The 18270-nt window shown below is 43.3% G+C and overlaps 1 protein-coding gene across 1 annotated transcript in view; it reads right to left on the reverse strand.

Annotated features, from left to right (window-relative positions):
- The window catches only part of TEP1 (telomerase-associated protein 1), a 34763-nt gene extending 20033 nt beyond the window's left edge, over positions 1-14730 (reverse strand). The window contains exons 1-15 of the mRNA XM_005866166.2: positions 14235-14730; positions 13079-13261; positions 12644-12778; positions 11737-11898; positions 10953-11114; positions 10566-10643; positions 8996-9120; positions 8622-8779; positions 5681-5790; positions 4891-4981; positions 4476-4662; positions 1826-1994; positions 1181-1339; positions 925-1002; positions 34-164 (exon numbers count right to left, since the gene is read on the reverse strand). Coding sequence (XP_005866228.1) covers positions 34-164; positions 925-1002; positions 1181-1339; positions 1826-1994; positions 4476-4662; positions 4891-4981; positions 5681-5790; positions 8622-8779; positions 8996-9120; positions 10566-10643; positions 10953-11114; positions 11737-11898; positions 12644-12778; positions 13079-13261; positions 14235-14711 — 2405 coding nt within the window. The 5' untranslated portion in view covers positions 14712-14730. The remainder of the gene's footprint in view (positions 1-33; positions 165-924; positions 1003-1180; positions 1340-1825; positions 1995-4475; positions 4663-4890; positions 4982-5680; positions 5791-8621; positions 8780-8995; positions 9121-10565; positions 10644-10952; positions 11115-11736; positions 11899-12643; positions 12779-13078; positions 13262-14234) is intronic.
- Between the last annotated feature and the right edge of the window lie 3540 nt (positions 14731-18270).

The raw sequence follows: 18270 nt of genomic DNA on the forward strand, positions 1-18270 counted from the left end.
CTGACGCTGGGCAATGAGAATGAGCACCCTTACGTGTCACATGTCCTTCTTAGGAGAACGCCAACAAAGAGGCACTTGGAATTCACATGCTGCCAGAAAAGCTGTTTGGCCTTATTTATCAGTTTCTCATTCATAGCTTGGCCAAAGACAATGACCCTGTCTACCTGTAAGATAAAAGGGGAGGGGCTGAGACGAGGGAACAAAGGAAGGGCAGACGGGCCAAAGAGCTAAGGACATCAAGAGATCTCTGAGCACAAGGGGAATGAGGAGAATTCTGAGCACAAAAGAAAACTGCTTCTCCCGAGATCACGTAGGACCAGGCAGCCATTGCACCCTGACTTGGAGGGGCATCAAAGAGGAGGGTAGGGTAGGGGCAGTGGTGTGGGTAGCTGGCTCAGTCAGGTCCCAAGAGCTGATTGCCAAATATTTAGGAATTTTGTGAGCCAATTGTGAAACATGGCCATTATTAAATATTCAACTGTATGAACTTACAATTAAGTAAATTATATTAAAAACAAAGGTAATAAATAAAAACATATCACTTCCTAATTATTTTATTACATCTTACCGTTATGTAGTCTTGATCTTACTTACATGTACTTTATCTGTACTGTGGAAAATTACACAATAGTGTGATACTTACCATGTCTTCCCAACTCTGAGTTCACTGATACCTTGAAATCAGCCATGGAAGAAGAATTTACACCATGGAAATTAGCAAATGCTACTAACCAAGACTTATTTTCCCAGATTGCAGGTTGCTATATATTACCGGCATACCACTGGTTAGGGAGTTGCAGCCCGCAGGGAGCCGATCTGGGTACTGCACTTAGTTTGAAAGGTAGCTTTGAGGAGTGAGATACATCAGTTGTGGAGGAAAATGTGGGGGAGGGAAAGGTTTCTCAGAGACTGGGCAGTACTCACAGGAACCCTCTGCGCAGCCAGAGACAGCAGGTATTTCCCCAAAGTATGCAGGGACCATTCATAGTCTCCATCTAACTCCTGGAGGAAAAAGGCTCATGTTATGTGGTTGCCTGGGAGCTGATCAGTAAGCAACAAACACCATAGTCTGCTTGGGAAATCTTGCGAACTGCATATACAAGCCTTTCTCGACTTTACAGGCTGTTCCCAGGCCTGTGGGCATTCACATATTTTTGCAGGGCAGGGGTGGGTGGCTGACCTGGACTTGAGCCTGGAGTTCGAGGGCAGTCCTCAGGATACCATCTTCTGCCTTAATCACTGCAGGCTTCAGAGCACCTTTTCCGCACAGCAGGAGATCCGCGTGCTCCGCCCGCGCAATCATCATGCCCATCAACAGCAACACATAGTTCAAGGGGGGCTGATGGGACAAGCGTCAGGGTGAAATAAGGCTCCCTTACTTTTAAACCTACTCTTGTCTATCTAGCCCTGAAGGCCAAACACCTCCACTGCTTGGGGAAAGACACAAATCCCCAGGTTAGGACAGGACCTTCAGCAGCCCTCAGGAAGAGCTGCCCAGGAAGAGAGTGGAGAGAGGCCAGGACCCCTGCCCAGAATCAGTACTCGGATGAAGGGGGGTAAAAGTAAATATCTTGGTGGCAGAGATTTAGAGAAGATTATGTACCAGCTAATTGTGAAATGTTAGTATTATAATCCATGAACAGGCTTGAGATCACATTCTAGGAATTGCCCCCAGGGACCAACGTCTGACACTGGGAAGCAAATGCAAGTCATTTCTTTCAGTTGCTTGCTTATGCATGCTTGCTTGTGAGAACCAGGTCTGCACACAGGATACCTCTCGGGAGCCCCAGCATCCTATCAAGCTCCCATTTTAAAATTTGTTTACCCCTTCTGGGTTGCTCTTGGGACAGATCTTGTCTGCATCAGCATCTGTCAGGTAGACCAGGAGGGTGCGGCCTGGCAGCGGGGGCAGGCTGTGCTTCACGGAGAGGTTCACAGCTGTCTCCAGGGCCTGCCGATATCGAGCCAGCATTTCACGGTCATATTTCCACTGTCTGCAGGCAGGAAAGGCACAGACACAAGGACTCAGGAGCTTCTCCATTTGTCACTTTAAGGCAGATGGGAAGATGAGACCTGGCCACTTAAGTGTTGAGTTTTCCCCACCCCCCACCTTCCAGAGCCTGCCTCCATCGCCAGTAGAGAAGACAGGGACAGAGCTTCCCTTTGCTCGAATTCTACAGGACTCTCCTAATCCATTCTCGTGGCAGGAGAGAAGTCATCTGCAGACCCATTCTCTGAAATCACTTGCCACGCTTAACACATCAATCCATACTTGCTTCATAAGGCAAGATTTAACTGCTACATATTTTTTATTGTGTTTTAAAGAACAAATACTACTTCCTTACACTGCAAACTGGCAGTTAAAGAGGAAAGAATTGAGCATTCATTCCACCTTTCCAATACAATCACTATTACAGGGTAACTAAATACCTTCAGCTGATGAGCCAGGTTCTTTTTAGGAATGCAACTAATAAATATGAGGAATGACAGAAAACCTCCATCTGCAACTGCTAATGAGACAATTGGTTCAGGCAAAGATCATCAATGGATGAACCATTAACTTTATAGTGGAGAGATCAGGCTATCATCACCTAAGAGCACTGATCAATCTTAGCATCTTAGCATCACTATGACTGGGGCCACCAGACTTTTTGTGCATCCAGATCCTCTATCCTATTAGGAAGCAAAAAAAGTCTGATAGGCTTTTTTGAATTAAAAAAAAAATGTTCTTATTGATTTCAGAGAGACAGAAAGGGAGAGGGAGAGAAAGAGAGAAACATTGATCAGTTGCCTCCTGAACACCCCCTACTGGGGATCGAGCCTGCAACCTGGGCATGTGCCCTAACCAGGAATCGAACCGGGACCTCTTGGTGCATGGAATAACCCTCAACCAACTGAGCCATACTGGCCAGGACTTTTCCTTTTTTTTTTTTTTAAGTGTAATTGTCCTATAGTGTACAAAGAATCACCTATGAAATATTCTTATAAGAAAAAAAAGTTAAATCTGAATTATTCAAGCCTTTGGAGTTAATGGCCAGGGTGCATGCAATAGAGGAACAAGTTAGATGACATAACGAGGAAGTAAAAAATTCTAGAATGTGGGACATTCTGTGGGGCCCCTGAACCTGGTTTCTACAGCAAGTCATGACATGAAAACAATTAAAAGAGATTTAAGAGACTTAATAACCAAATGTAATATGTATGCCTTGTTTGGATCCTGATTTGAATAAAACTGTAAAATATTTTTGAGACAAGTGAAAATTTTTAATATGGATTAGATAATAAATGATAATACCAAGGAATTTTTTTCAGTTCTGTTAATATATTAATGACATTCTGATTATATAAGGAAATGTCTGCTTTAAGAGATACATGAGAAGTACGGAGGGGTGAAATAAAATGCATCATATTATTTGGCATTTGTTTTTAAAATTATCTTCAAAAATAGGAAAAAGAAAAAGAAGAGAGGGGTCAGGAAAGGAAGTGTGGTAAAATGTAGATAATCACTGAATATGACTAACAGTTCTATAGAATCCATTATACTATTCTCATTACTTGTGTAGATGTTTAAATTTTTTCATAATTTTTAAATCTATAGAATTCAGTAGTTTCTAACAGTACTATCCAATAAAATTAAATTACAATTAATTAAATTAAAATATTTTCATTTCAACATTCAATTAATACAAAAATTATGAATGAGATATTTTACATCCTTTTTTCATACTGTCCTCAAAATCCAGCACATCTCAGTTCCGACACTCCACATTTCAAGTGCTCAAAAGCCATATGTGGCTAGTGGCTACCTTAATGGCAGCAAAGGTATACTGTTTGGACTGTACTCTAGGCTTGATTCTTAATGAACCGTGTTCAACCACTGGTCACTAATTCAGGATGTTCCTGGCCACCGAGTTCTATCAAAAAGTTAAATGATCCCTGCCTTTGCCTTGAATGAAAATGAATGAAGATACTGTTGAAGCATCTGAAAGGACAGGGTGCTGGGACTTAGGACAGATTTCATGTCTGTGTTTGAGCCTGCTTGATGATAATATATGTGTCAAAAGAAAAGTGAAATAGTCAGAAAATACAGAGAGAGAGAGAGAGAGAAACCAAAATAAAAACAGATGCCACAATGAAGAAAAAGAAAGAAAACTGAACCAGAGCAGAATCAGAAAAGACCTTAGCACCCACAAAGAGAAAGGGAGATGCTACACAGACTCACAGAATCCGTAGAAACCAATGAGACAATCACAAAGAATAGATTTTGTTTCATGATATCTGTATAGAACAATGTTAACGATAAGTTTTGCTGTGCAAGAGACGATTGGAATCAGAAAAGTCTAAGCCATTGGGATGACTGACAAGCATGTCTTTAGAGAATAAAAGTTGGGGTTCTCAGATGACTCCCAAGCCTTGTTAGGGTACCTTTTGTTGCCCATCCTTTGCTTCCACATAACACACACACACACCCCTACCTGGTCCTGTGTACTCTCAGCTGCTCCCGCTTGAGTTGCTCATAAAACACAGGCATCATCATTGCTGCCCGAAGTTTCCGACGGTTTAGGTTTTGAAGTTGCCTTTGATAGACCCGCCTCTTGACATTTCTTGAGTGTCTAATCATTATCCGCCTCATCAGTTGTGTGTTGGAAGGAAATGGCAATTCTGTGTGGCAACAGGTAAGTACCTGAGTCAGGCAGTTTCTATTCTCTCACCTTGTCTTCCCATCAATATTTGTCCTGCACCCCAACCCTTGAGGCTGGCAAGCATCTGACCTCTGCCCACCCCACACCCTGAGACTGGAAGGCAGGAGGCTGAAAAACACCAGTGCTGCTGCCTCATCTATTCTCAGACATGAGAGACAAACAGGAATTGGAAGAAGACAGATAATACCTTTATTTTTTAGTTGAGCCTCAAGGTCATTGATGGAATCATGGGCATTAAGAAATCTGAACGGAAACTGCCGACTGTGGATCACGGACTTCTGGAAAGCAAGGGAAGGGTCTGAGTGTGGGAGGCATTAGGGGCCTCAGGGACCAGGAACTTGAGATAACCACTCTAGATTTGTGGGAAGGTGAGGAAAGACAAGATGAATATTAGAGACGAGATACAGAGAAAGGGGGAGAAGATTAAAGAAAAATGAAAGTCTATGTGAGAATATGAGAAGAGGTAAAGAAGAAAGGAGGGGAGGTAACAGAAGGAGCTCTTTGCTTTACATCAGACTCCTTCTGAAGTCAGTTAAATCACAGAAGTGCTTCCTCCTGGTAGATCAGAAAATAAAAAGGAAAGTTCTTTTTTCTTTAATTTATTGATTGTAGAGAGAGAGAGAGAGGAAGTAAGAGAGAGAGAAGCATCGATTTGTTTTTCCACATATTTATGCATTCATTGGTTGCTTCGTGTATGTGCCCTGACCAGAAATCGAACCCTCAACTTGGCATCAGGACAATGCTCTAACCAACTGAGCTACCCAGCCAGGGCAAAGGAAAGTTCTTATACTCTAATTTCTCAAAGGTGTGATGAACCCCCAGACCTATCTCCCCCAACCTATCTGTACCCCCTTACCTGCCCACATGGAAATAGCTTGGCGGCCATGACCTTCCCCAGCCACTAAGAACAGCCCAGTCCCCAAAACTGCAGCAGCATCTCCACACCCACCTTCCGGCTCCCTGCCCCTCACAAATACCGCTTGCTGGAGTCTCTGCAGTACAAGCTCGTGGTGGTGGGCACTGATCCCAACCCGCAGCAGGTTGCACAGATTCCGAAGCATGGCCATGAAGGGAAGCTTCCCATTGTCTGCAGAAGGTCAGAAGGTCGGACAGGGGTGAGAAAAGGAAACAAAGGATAAGTGAGAGGTCAGAAATCAGAACAAGAAGTTCAGAGGATGTAGAAAATTCAGGATGGAGGGAGTGGGGTATTAACATATGATCTATCCTACTCAAAATGTTTTAAAGGTCCACAAAAAAACCAAACACGGTTGGCCTGAAGTTTGGAGCAAAATTTATACAACACTGTTTATGGGACAGCTGTTTCAATAAACAGCTTATGCTATCACTTTGTCTTTTGGCTCCAGCCCTGAGACTGGGCTCAACTGACAAAATATATTCTCTAATCAAAACTAGTGATTTCCCTAATGAACAAAATAAACTGATGAACAAAATAGATCCAGAGACACAGAAGCATGGAACAGACTGATGAATTTCAGAGGGAAGGCAGGGGTGGGTGGGTGGGTGGGGAGAGATTAACCGAAGAATGTATATGCATATATGCATAACCTATGGACACAGACAATAGTGTGGTGAAGGCTTGGGGGTGGAGTTCAGGGTGGAGGGGGTCAATGGGGAAAAAAGGAAAACATCTGTAATATTTTCAACAATAAAGATAATTTTTGTTTAAAAAAGAGTAATGATTTACAAACTTTTTAGATGGCTAAAAGAGAAATTTCCCAGTGTAAGTTTGTTTATTAATAAATTATATTCATGTAGTCCAGCGGTTCTCAACCTGTGGGTCGTGACCCCTTTGGGGGTCGAACGACCCTTTCACAGGGGTTGCCTAAGACCATTGGAAAACACATATATAATTACATATCATTTACAGTAGCAAAATTACAGTTATGAAGTAGCAGCAAAAATAATTTTATGGTTGGGGGTCACCACAACATGAGGAACTGTATTAAAGGGTCACGGCATTAGGAAGGTTGAGAACCACTGATGTAGTCCAATCATTAGTTAATATTTCAAGGCACAATATACACTTAAGATAAGGTTCATCATCATGATAGTGAATGTAAACCCCTATTTCAAATAGTCTTCTTGATCCTTTTAAGTTTTCTGGGGAACTTGTACAATCTGATTAAATAGTCATTATTTTTCATTTACATATAAGTGAAAAAGACTTGCAACGAAACAAAATTTCACCTCTGTCACTTCCTGTTTCACCTGGGTGCCCCCACTTTAGAGAGCAGGTCTGTCGGCCCCAAACCCACATCCCATGCTCTAGTCTGCATTTCTCAGCAGCTTTCATCAGGAGAACGGAAAGAGGAGGGTGTGTACACGGTGTAAGTGATGCGTGACAGCTGATGAACAATTGTATCCTTTGTAAAGTCATGTTTTCTCAACTATTGCTATGTATGGAAGGTCTTCTAGATATAAGAACTTAAGTCAATATCATATTTATGACTCTAGAAAATAAACTGAGTATTTATCCTATAGATTGAGAAATTTGCTGTTTCATTCCAAAGAAACTGTTTGTAAATTAATGAACCAGTGGTCTCCAAAGAGGGGTCTGTATATCTAATTACATTTTATCTTATATTTTATACTTATTTTATATATTTTATTTATTTACTTATATTTATTTTCATACCTATATTAAAATAATTATATTTTCTATATTTTTAAAGTACATCAATTTATTAGTATAAGTACAAAATTTTTATAAATACAGAGTAGGGAAAAAGTAGGTTTACAGTTGTTCATATGGAAAATAATACAATAATTAATAAATAATAACACAAGAATAAGCCTTTTCATACAACTATAAACCTACTTTTTCCTACTCTGTATATATATATATATTCTGTTGTATCCCAAAATTTATTTTGCAATATATAATAATTTAAAAAGAAGTCTGGAGTCCAGTGGGTTAGACTCTGGGCATTTGTCTCAACCAAGAATAATGACACAGTTTTGATTTTCAGGGGCAGAGAGAGGAGGTGGAGATGATGCATACAAGAGTCATCTACATATATTGGCTGCCATCCAGGCTTCTCTATTCTACTCCACCCAAAGCTGAATCAATACTGGGGAAGAGGTTACCAAGCACGTGTGTGTGTGTGTGTGTGTGTGTGTGTGTGTGTGTGTGTGTGTAACATGTGATTCTGATGCATAGACCACCAGTGACAACCACAAAGTGAGAGGAGTGCTAGCAGCTGAGCAATCCGGGCTTCCCTGAGTATAATCTATAAATAGCAGCCCACAGAGAAATAAGGTAAAAGCCAATGTGGGCTTCCAAGGCTCTAAAGTGATAAGTCTACAAAACTCAAGGAGATAAAAGGTCTGGTTAGATATTTCTCAACGGAAGGAAGTTGACTTTAAATTGTCAAAGATGAAAGAGGAAATAAAAGAGAACAAAATGGGATAGAAAGAACCTTCTATAGTTAAAATTAAAAAACAGAAAGAGAAGATTGAGAGTAACTTGGTCCTCCCTGATTTGAAGTTTTTTAACTCAATATGGGCAAATTACCTAAAATTCTATGTTCTAAATACGAATTTCTGTGGAGATTCTACTACGCCATGTGCCAGAAAGTTCTATTTTATTTGGATGAATTACACAGATATTGATACAAGTGAAATCAGGGAGAAGGTACCACTTTTGTCATGTGTTGATAAAGACCTAACCACATCTGGAATAATGATCTATATCTACAATTGCAATGTTACTCAAAGCAGGCACCCCTGTCCACTTGGGTATGGTCAATTGCAGACCTTATAAGTCCAATAATTTTTAGTGATACAACTACCAAGCAATAGAATAACTGCATCATGTCATGGAAATCCTCTAGTCTAAAATGGAGAGGCATAAATCGGGAAGAGCAGAAGAGGGTGTGATGGTCAAGGTTACTGTACCAATGAGTTCCTCCCAGACGGAAGCTTTGTTCCCCCGCAAGCTCAGCTCCCGCTCCCAGGTCTCAGGCCGAGATAGCTTCATCCGCTTCCCAGCTCTGCCAGAATCCCATGGCCCGGGGAGGCGACTTCGAGAAAAGACCTGCAGGTTGGAGGGGTATCTGAAACAGAGGAGGAAAAGCTTATCATTTCAAAGCCAGCTGAAGATACCTCAGGAAAGGAAAGGTGAGCCAGTCAAAGCTAGTCAGTCATGTTTACAGGCCACATCTGCCCAAACTAATGTTGCTGGGGTCAGAACTACAGGGATTGGGGCCATGGATGTAGAAGAGTCAGGGGGTTTCCCAGATGGAATGTACGTTCAGAGTATATCTTCCCACCTGTAGCCTAGCAGGGCATGCACGTGCTGGGCAGGCTCCTGGATGTGCAGTCGCTGTACCAACTTCTTCAGGGTGAACCTTGGTGGCTTCTTTCTCTCTGGCACTGCGTTGTAGGACTCCTCAAACTGTGGAAATATCCCCAAATCCCACTGGGGTCATTTAATCTATGACCATGGTCACTTTCTTCAGAAAGCAGAACCTAAGACCATCCTATACCTAGGAGTTCATTTCTTCCCCAAAGGAGATTTGGGCAGAGTAAGAATAAGGGGTAAAAATCTCTATCAACAAGAACTCCTGTGGTAAGCATAATATAGCAGTGTTTTGGGATCACCATGTTTTATTTACACAAGATTGAACTATCAATGGTAAAATGGAGTGACTGGCTTGTGAACAGCAAGATGGAGGTAGGATGAACAGAGAACACCTTGTTCTCCGAGGGAGGAAAGAGGAAAGGGTCTCTTATTTAAATCACTGAGACTTGGACCAGGAGGAGGCACCAGAATAATGCAGGCTATGAGGAGTTAAAAAACGGAAAGAAGTTGCTTTACAGAATCTTCTATGGTGGAAGAAGAGCTAAGTTTGGGATGTATTAATAGGATGAAAAGATCAGCTGACTGACTGAGAATGTGTTTTCTTATAATGCTTACATCTTCCTAATAATCTATGTCAATGATGACGGTGGTGGTAGCTCACATTTATTCAGGGCCAGGTGTTGTTAGAATTCCTGGAAATACAATAACTGATTTAAGCCTCACAAAAACCCAATGAACTAGGTACTATTATAATCCCCATTTTATATCTGAGGAAACTGAGGCAAGAGAGGGTAAATCATTTGACCAAAGTCAGGTAGCCAGCAGAGCTGGTGGTGGAGGGATTCACACCCAGGTTAGAATTCAGATTGTATGCTCTTAACCACTAAGTGAAGTGACTTATTTGTCATTAATGCAAATTTAAAAAATGGTTTGGTTTGTTTTTAAAAATTCTTATGGAAGGTAAATATTTCATGTCTTTAACTCATTTATCCAGCTGGACATGCCACCTGTCATTAAAGAAATGGGGGGAAAATTCTGTAATTTATTGCTTTACTTTTGAGCAAGTATTAGTAATCAAGTTTAAAAAGACTGTAATGAAACTAAACAGATATTAAATCCAAGTATTAGAGGTGGGTAAAAAATGGGGGAAAAACCCTAGCTGGTTTGGCTCAGTGGATAGAGCATCAGCCTGCAGACTGAGGGGTCCCAGGTTTGATTCTAGCCAAGGGCACATGCCCTGGTTGCAGGCTCGATTCCCAGTAGGGGGCATGCAGGAGGCAGCTGATCAATGATTCTCTCTCATCATTGATGTTTCTATCTCTCTCTCCCCCTCCCTTCCTCTCTGAAATCAATAAAGATATATATATATAGCCTTTCCCAGTGCTCTCAAAACCTGATCCCATAATCACAGCTGAGAATGCCCCAGGTAGGAAATTGGCCTGCGCCTACCACACCCTCTATTTGTATTTCTAAACCAAATGGAATTCCATTTCTAAGTATCAGTTGAGAAGATTGTTCATGCAGAACAAGGCACTCACCTTCTCCTGTTCATTTTTAAGAAACCTAAGGTACTTTGGCAAATATTTCTGTGTCTCAGAAAATGGACGCTCCGTCTTCTGTAGGGACAGGAGAAGCGGTTTCAAAAAGGGAAATGCAGGTTGTCCCTGGAGAGATCCATTTCAATAGCCCCAAAGGCCCATCTCTATCCAAAAGGGAGCCAGCTAGGAAAGAGGCAGGCCCTGCCTTCTCTGCCTCCTGAGCTCTACCCGGCTCCTCTGCATTTTTCGGACTGTTTCTTCCTGGTGGTAGGAACATGCCAGACACTTAGTGTGGGATCCCCCTGGATCAGCATGTTCCTTCGTCCCTCCCTTTCCAGAGAAAAGGGACCTGGGCTGTGAATGACCAGAGCTGAGATAGGGACTGACTGGAGGCCGGGGGGGGCGGTGGGGGCGTCTCTTGGCCCGGTGCTTCCGAGGGTTGTACTTGGCCAGCTGGTACTCATCAAACTGGGTGAATTTGTCAGTCATAGCAGCACGCAGGCAGGCAGGCAGGGCCACCAGCTTGTCCTCCTCTCCTTCAGCCAGGCTCTGCCAGAGAGAGAAGAGACCATCAGGAGTGAAACCCAAACAAACCCTCCAAAACAAAACAAGACCCATCACAGGGTTAAATGAGAATAGGGAGCGAGTTCTCAGCCCAAGCTCTAAAGCAGGGGTGGGGAACCATTTTTCTGCCAAGGGCCATTTGGATATTTATAACATCATTCTCAGGCCATACAAAATTAACAGTTTAAAAATTAGCTTGCTATATCTGGTCAAACATTTAATTAACTCATCCCTAGTGCCTTGGCAGGGCCACACCAAATGATTTCTTGGACCTTATACGGCCTGCAGGCCGTACCCCAGCTCTAAAATGACAGTTTCTGTGTTTACTGGGCTAGTCAACAGACTTCCATGGGTCTCACTTTCTTCATTGCAAATACAAGGTCCAGAATAAGACCAATTTTTCTTAAACTGTGGTCAAGCCCTTCTCAATCATATTCTCCCTGCTGGGCAACCCAGCCTGGTAGAGGGAGATGCTGTCCTGTCTGGGCACCAAGGTTGAGGGCAGCAGAGGGGAGGCCAAACTGGCCGAGAATTTTCTCCAGGGATGCAATGAGCAAAAGAGAGAAATCTATGTGAAGGCCAAAGTTCAGGGAAGTGAGTGCCATACCTGGTAGAACTCGGCTACCTGAATCCAATCAGAAGGCAGCTGGACAATGGCACAGAAATATCGTCGCAGGTGGGGGCGGCAGACTGGCAAGAAGGCAGCAATGGCCAAGGTTAGGTTGGCTATATCCCTGATGTTCAGCTGCTGCCTGGCGTACAGAGATGCCTAGGGTGCAGGGTGGGGAGGGTTAGCATCTCAGCCACTTCTCCCAGAGCTTCATGCCCTAAACTAACTTGGATATCTAATCTACCTGCATAAAACCTTCCCTGTCCCTCCAGACTGTCTATGAAATATCAAGTTCAACCTCTGAGCTTTGCATCCTAAATCCTCTGTAATTTAGTCTGTTCCTGCCTTTGCAGCATGTCTTCTCCTGGGTCTATTGATCACCTCCCGACTCAACCAGGCCCTTTCCCTCTTTGGAAGACCTCCCACCTTCAACATCTATCAAAGACTCACCCTGGGTTCAAAGTGCTGATTAAACCTGACATCTTCCAAAGTCTCATCGAAAATATTTCCCCCCTCTTTTCTACTTCTGAAACAGTCACTTATCTACTGTGCCATTTGCATTTACATATTTGGAAGTGTTTTGCTGACCTAACAGTACCATAAGCTCCTTAAGAGCCAGATCATGTTTCATTCTGTTGGTATGACCCTCAAGACACTGCATACTTAAACCTGCATACTTGCTAAACAAATGAACCCTAGCATACTCCTTCCCAACCCTATCTTCTCCACTCCTCAAAGAACCCTAGGGACCAGGCCACAGACTCACCCAGAGATCATATCCACTTCCTAAGTGAAGCTCCCCCCACCAACAGCACAAAGCTGGTCACCATCCCCCTCACACACCATAAGCACATTCTCTAGCTCCCAGCTTTCCACTTCCATCCACTCTCTCACACCACAATACCTTGAGGATAAACTCAGGCTCCAAGGGGGCAAGTTCACTACAGATTTCCAGGAGGGCAGTCTTGGTAGGGTTGGCTTCATCTTTCATGTTTACCTTTGATGCCACAGTGGAGCACAACAAGCTCATTAGAGCCATCTGGGAATTGAGATAGAGACGGAAGGAAGGAGGAAAGCGGTAATAAGGACCAACTTAAGCATCCCTCAGGCCAACTTACAAAATCATGGACAGAGAAAATGGATCCCAGATTCAGATGTTTTTTCAACCAAGAGGTCGGAAAGGGGATTAGGAGGTGAGAAATAAGAGTTGGTTGATGGCTCTTCCTCCTCATCCATCAGTGGAAGGGATTTGGTTCAGTCTTTGGGCACTACTCCTCCCACCCACCCCACACCCTTCCCTCCACCACCATCAACCTCTTTCCCACACTGGAACTTTTACCTTCTTCTCCTGAAGGACCTGGTCAGTGGGCTCTGACGAAGACTCGGAGTCTCCAGGAGTAAGTTTCAAGGCCATTTCCTCCACCTCCTCCTCCTCTCCCAAACTTAGACTGTAAAAAGGCATTTGAGCCTCTGTCCATTTCTTCTCTCCTGGCTTTTTCTCTTCTGAAGAGGACCAATGACCCTGGGGATAGTGGCAATTATTAATCACAGTCCCTCAAACATAGATAGATCTGAAGGCAGCTCCCAGGGATAGGAAATGTCATTTATCTTCTAGCACCTCAACTCCTCTCCCTTCACACCCAGCACCAATCTGTCCTGTCTGACATAGGGATCTCTCACTATCACACATACCATCAGGTAAGGTTAGAGCTATCTGATGGGGTCATTTAGCTTAAATGGGATAATGCATGTATGAGTCTTGGCAAACTGCAAAGCCCTAAATAAGTGTAAGATGGCAGTAGCTGTAACCCTGACAATGACTCTATGTGGTAGATTTCCAATGATCTTGTTTTAAAGGTGAGGAAATTATGGGGGGGGGGTAATGGGGAGAAAAAAGGGGACATCTGTAATACTCTCAATAAGAAAGATAAATAAAATAAATAAATAAATGTGAGGAAATTAAAGTTTCAAAAGGCTAAGAGTCTTGCCCAAGGTTGTGCTTGTAATGGGCAGAGACAGTATAGGGCTCAGATTAGTCTTTCCCTCAGTCTGAATCCGAGGCTATACAGAGGAATGTGTGTTTGTATACTGATTCCGACCTGTGCTCATATATGCGTGTATAAGTGGACATGTGTCTGTACATGCACCTCCAGGGGACTGGGCCAGGGTGTAGCAGATGTGTCTCATGCCTGAACAGGATCTCCAAAGCACTTGACTGCCTGTGCTATTGCAACATCATGATGGCTTCCCTCCTGAGCAGAGGCTTTCTGAGGACAGGGCCTGTTTTTGCTCTACTGTCCAGAATGTCTGAACTAGATATGTAATGAGAGTAATGATGCTGATGAAGCCAGCCCTGGGGTAAAGGGCACCTCAGGAAGCGGCTTCAAGTAGATAAGTACACAGAGCAGCACAGAGAGACGCTGTGGCACAAAAGCTAAGAACTAGAGCATCCAACAGACATGGCTGCAGTCAAGACGAGCGCCGAGAGCTATTACCAAAGCTGTTTCCTGAGCTCCCTGTGTGGCAGAGATGGATTTCAGGGCTCTGGGGCAGGTCAGAGGGCCTGGTCCCTCAGAGAAACACTGAGTCCTCCAGGTTGGAGGCTCAGAGAGCAGGTGGTTACTGGTGTCCAGGCTGCACAGATCAGCTTGCACCAGCTGAGATGTCTGGACACATTGAAGAAAGGAGCTGGCAGACATAGGGCTCTTTAGAATAGAGAGTGTAGCCAGGCACCGGTTCTCCAAGGAGAGAATGTCTGGGTGGGCAGATACATGTCCATGTGGTTTCTCCATGAGCCTCATGTCAGGAAGTGTGGCCAGGCACCGATTTTCCAAGGAGAGAATGTCTGGGTGAGAAGACACATGTCCATGTGGTTTCTCCATGATCTTCACATCAGGAAGTGTGGCCAGGCATCGGTTCTCCAAGGAGAGGATGTCTGGGTGGGCAGACACGTGCCCATAAAGTTTCTCCATGGCTGGAGCCCAACCAGTATATCCTAGATGGAGAGAAAGATGTGATGAGCACTTGGCTGCACTGGGAGTATATCTTTCCTATAGCACTCCTGGTAATGCCAGTGACCTGCAGGCAGAGAACAACCAATACTTCTTTTTCCAGGACTGGGTTTATTATAAGGATGTATTCAGGGAGTATTCTACAGAGAGAATAGAGGGAGTATTCTAAGGGAGAAGAGTAGGGAAAGGTAAGGCAGAAGTTAAGAGCAGGAAGTTTGTTTTCTTAAACAGACATGTCTTCACATGAAGGAGTAAAGGAGCCCCCAAGGGCTGTAGGTGTGATCCCAACTTAGTATAGGGGCCACACTTGTAACCTGGACTCTGGATTCTTAGCTCCAGAAACAAACATTTGGGTCAAGCTGTCTACGTGCACCACCTCAACTTCTCTGCCTCCTACTCACTCTTCAACCAAATAAATGGGATTGTGTCCCACTATTCCTGCAAGGCTGTCCTCTTAGGTAACTAGTGGAATTCTTGTTATACAAGAATAGACACATCTGGGAACTTATCTTCCTTCTTCTCTCAAGTACAATATGAGACTGTTGATCACTCTCATTGAAACTCTCTTTTCTTTTGCCTTCCATGATGCTACTGTCCTGGTTTTCCTCTGACAACTGTGACCACACCTTCTTGGGGGTTCCTTCTCTGCCATTCCTTGAATGTTAATGCTCCTTAGAGTTGTAATCATTCTGTATACTTTCCCAACATAGTCTCACCTATTCTGTGGCTCCAAATAACATTTCTATGCTGGCAACTCACAAATTTATTCCTTGACCTAGATCTCATCTGAGCTTCATACTCATTTACCCACTTGCCTGTTGGACATCTCCACGTGGGTGACTCAAAGGTATGCAAAGCTCCATAGATCCCAAATGTATTGTCTTTCTCACAATCCCACCTCTTCTCCAAATCTATCCCCACTCCTTTGCCACCTCTGCTTACAGAGGTTTGGAGAGGAACAAACCTGAGTTTAAATCCTTATGGGACCTTGAATCTACTTGGGACCTTGGGCTTCCTTATACTTTCTGTGCCTCAGTTTCCTCATCTACAAAATTGAGTTAAATGTCTCCCTCCCTCCACAGAGTTGTTAGAGGAATAAGTGAGAAAAAAAATATAATAAGCACTTACAGCAACACTTAGTAAGTGTTCAATAAATAAAATCTATTGTTATTTTCACCCAATAAACTACTGAAACCTATTGATTCTACTCTATCAGTGTCTTTCAAACCTATCCAGTTCTCTCCATTCTGCCTGCCACCACCTTTGTTAAAACCCTGCAATTCATGTGGACCCCAGTATGTAGATCCGTTTAAATAAAGGAGTACCCCCCCCAAAAAAGGAGCACCCTGATACATACCCCAGCCACTGCTTAATACATAGCCTTGTTTATTTTATCACGGTAAAATGTTACCTTGTTTGCTTATTTGCCTCCTTGTTCACTCTTTCTCCTTACACCAATAGAACTCCCTGAGGGTTCCTTTATCTTGTTTTCCTTTATATGCCCTGCATCATACATATAACCTGGCTTCTGATTGTTAGGTCTGGCCAAATAATTGAATCAATACCCTCTCCCCTGGGAACTGACCTGTAGGCCACTTCACAATAAACATTCCACTTGCTAATACCATTATCTCTCCCCTCTGGAGTTTCCCAGAATCCAGACCTGCACAGAGAATTCTCTGCCCAGAAAAAGCGCACCTAGAGTCCTTTAAAAACCTCTGACTCCCTGCCGTTGGCTGCTGGTGCCATTTTGGGGCTCAGTCCATCTGGTATACAGACAACTTAATAAATTCATGATTTTTCACCCCTTTTGGCTTCGTGCGTTCCTCCTTCGGCGACCCTAACACTGATCATGTTTCAGCCTCATCTCTTACTGTTATTCCCATCTAACTCTAAGTTTCCACTTTATGTAATCACATAAAGGCAGGTACCTGGAACACTCTTCCTTCTACGAAGACCACTCCTTCCCCAGCCCTTCCTTTACCAGGCCAAACTGTACTTTCCTCTCACTCAGCAGGCTTCAATTTAATAGTTCCTCCAAGGAGCCAGCCAGTCTAATTTAGGTGGCCCTATGTTCTCACAACATCATACCTCCTCTATCATAGAACATATCCTCTGGATTGTAATTGCCTGTTTGTCTTTCATTCCACCAGATTTTAAATTCCTGAGAATAAAAACCCCTTGTAGCCTTGTTCACTATTGTTTCTACAATACCCTTGTCAGTGGAATTCAGAGACTTTTGACAATCTGGTGAAAGCTATGGAGTTTTTCTTAGAAAAGCATGAGTATATACTATTTTGCACTCAATTTTCAGGGCCCACCCATGGATCTCTTAGAATCTCCATTAACTACAAATTAAGAACCTCTGCTTGACAGAATGCTTGAACTTATACTATTGGAATGTATTTACTTATTTGGACAAATGCATTTGCATTTAAGTATTTTAGGAATAAGTATGTTGTTAAATGAATCATTTGAACCTCAAATGCAAGAACTTATGGAGAGGTACGTAGAATGCTTCCAAGAAAATCTGAATGGACAGACAATCCAGAACCAGAAAAGACATGGATAGCTCACTGGACATCAGTGTGGGCAAACTACATCACAAATGATGGCCTCTGTGCCCTGTACACTTCCCTCATATCTTGGTACCACATAAGCCCCAGAGAACGGAGTGGGGAAATCTCAGAATTAACTCAAGGTTTTTTTTTAATGTCTCAAAACAAAAATTAAGTTAACAGAAAAACACAGTTAAATATTTTTTGCACCCTGGAGTTTGGGAAGGGAGATTCAGCTGTAAACTACAAATGAAAAGTCCCCGGCCCCCCACCCCCATCTCTAGTTTCATTCTCCAGGGATACCACTGCTGTTTTATATGAATAGTTTCAGATACAGTGGGGCCTTGACTTACGAGTTTAATTCGTTCCTAGACTGAGCTCTTTAAGGAGCTCGTTAACTCAAATTACTCTATGAACTCAATGCAAAAAATCGGCCGAGAGACAACTGGTATCTCAAAAAACTAGTTAGTCGGGACACTCGTAAGTCAAGGCCCCACTGTATTTTCTATGCTTATACAAATATATAAGCATAGAAATGCTTCTTCCACCCACCCCCCCTTTTTTTTTCTTCGCTTTACATAAAGAGGATCATACTTCAGACACCATTCTGCACTCAATGTGTGTCATGGAAACCTTGTTGTGTTAACACATTAACACCCACATCACTTTTACAAAAGTTGGCTGTATGAGATTCTTTCCTGTTGTAGCACCGCCCGGGTTTCTGTTATTACAAACAGCGCTCAAACTCGCTTGTTAGTGGTAGTCACTATCTCCTTCCAAGGAGCACTGAGCAGGGAGACTCGTTCTCTCTTGGTCTCTTCCTCCCTCTTATGTCCCTTCTATGCCCTGCCCCTCCCTGGCCCTCACTCTCTCCTCCGGCTTTCCATCGGCCCTTCTCACTGTCCCTTCCACACACGCACACACCCTCCCGGACCTGCCCGGAGGAGCCGGCACACGCACCC

Source organism: Myotis brandtii, unplaced genomic scaffold (genome assembly GCF_000412655.1).
Source record: "Myotis brandtii unplaced genomic scaffold, ASM41265v1 scaffold2247, whole genome shotgun sequence".
Lineage (NCBI taxonomy): Eukaryota > Metazoa > Chordata > Mammalia > Chiroptera > Vespertilionidae > Myotis > Myotis brandtii.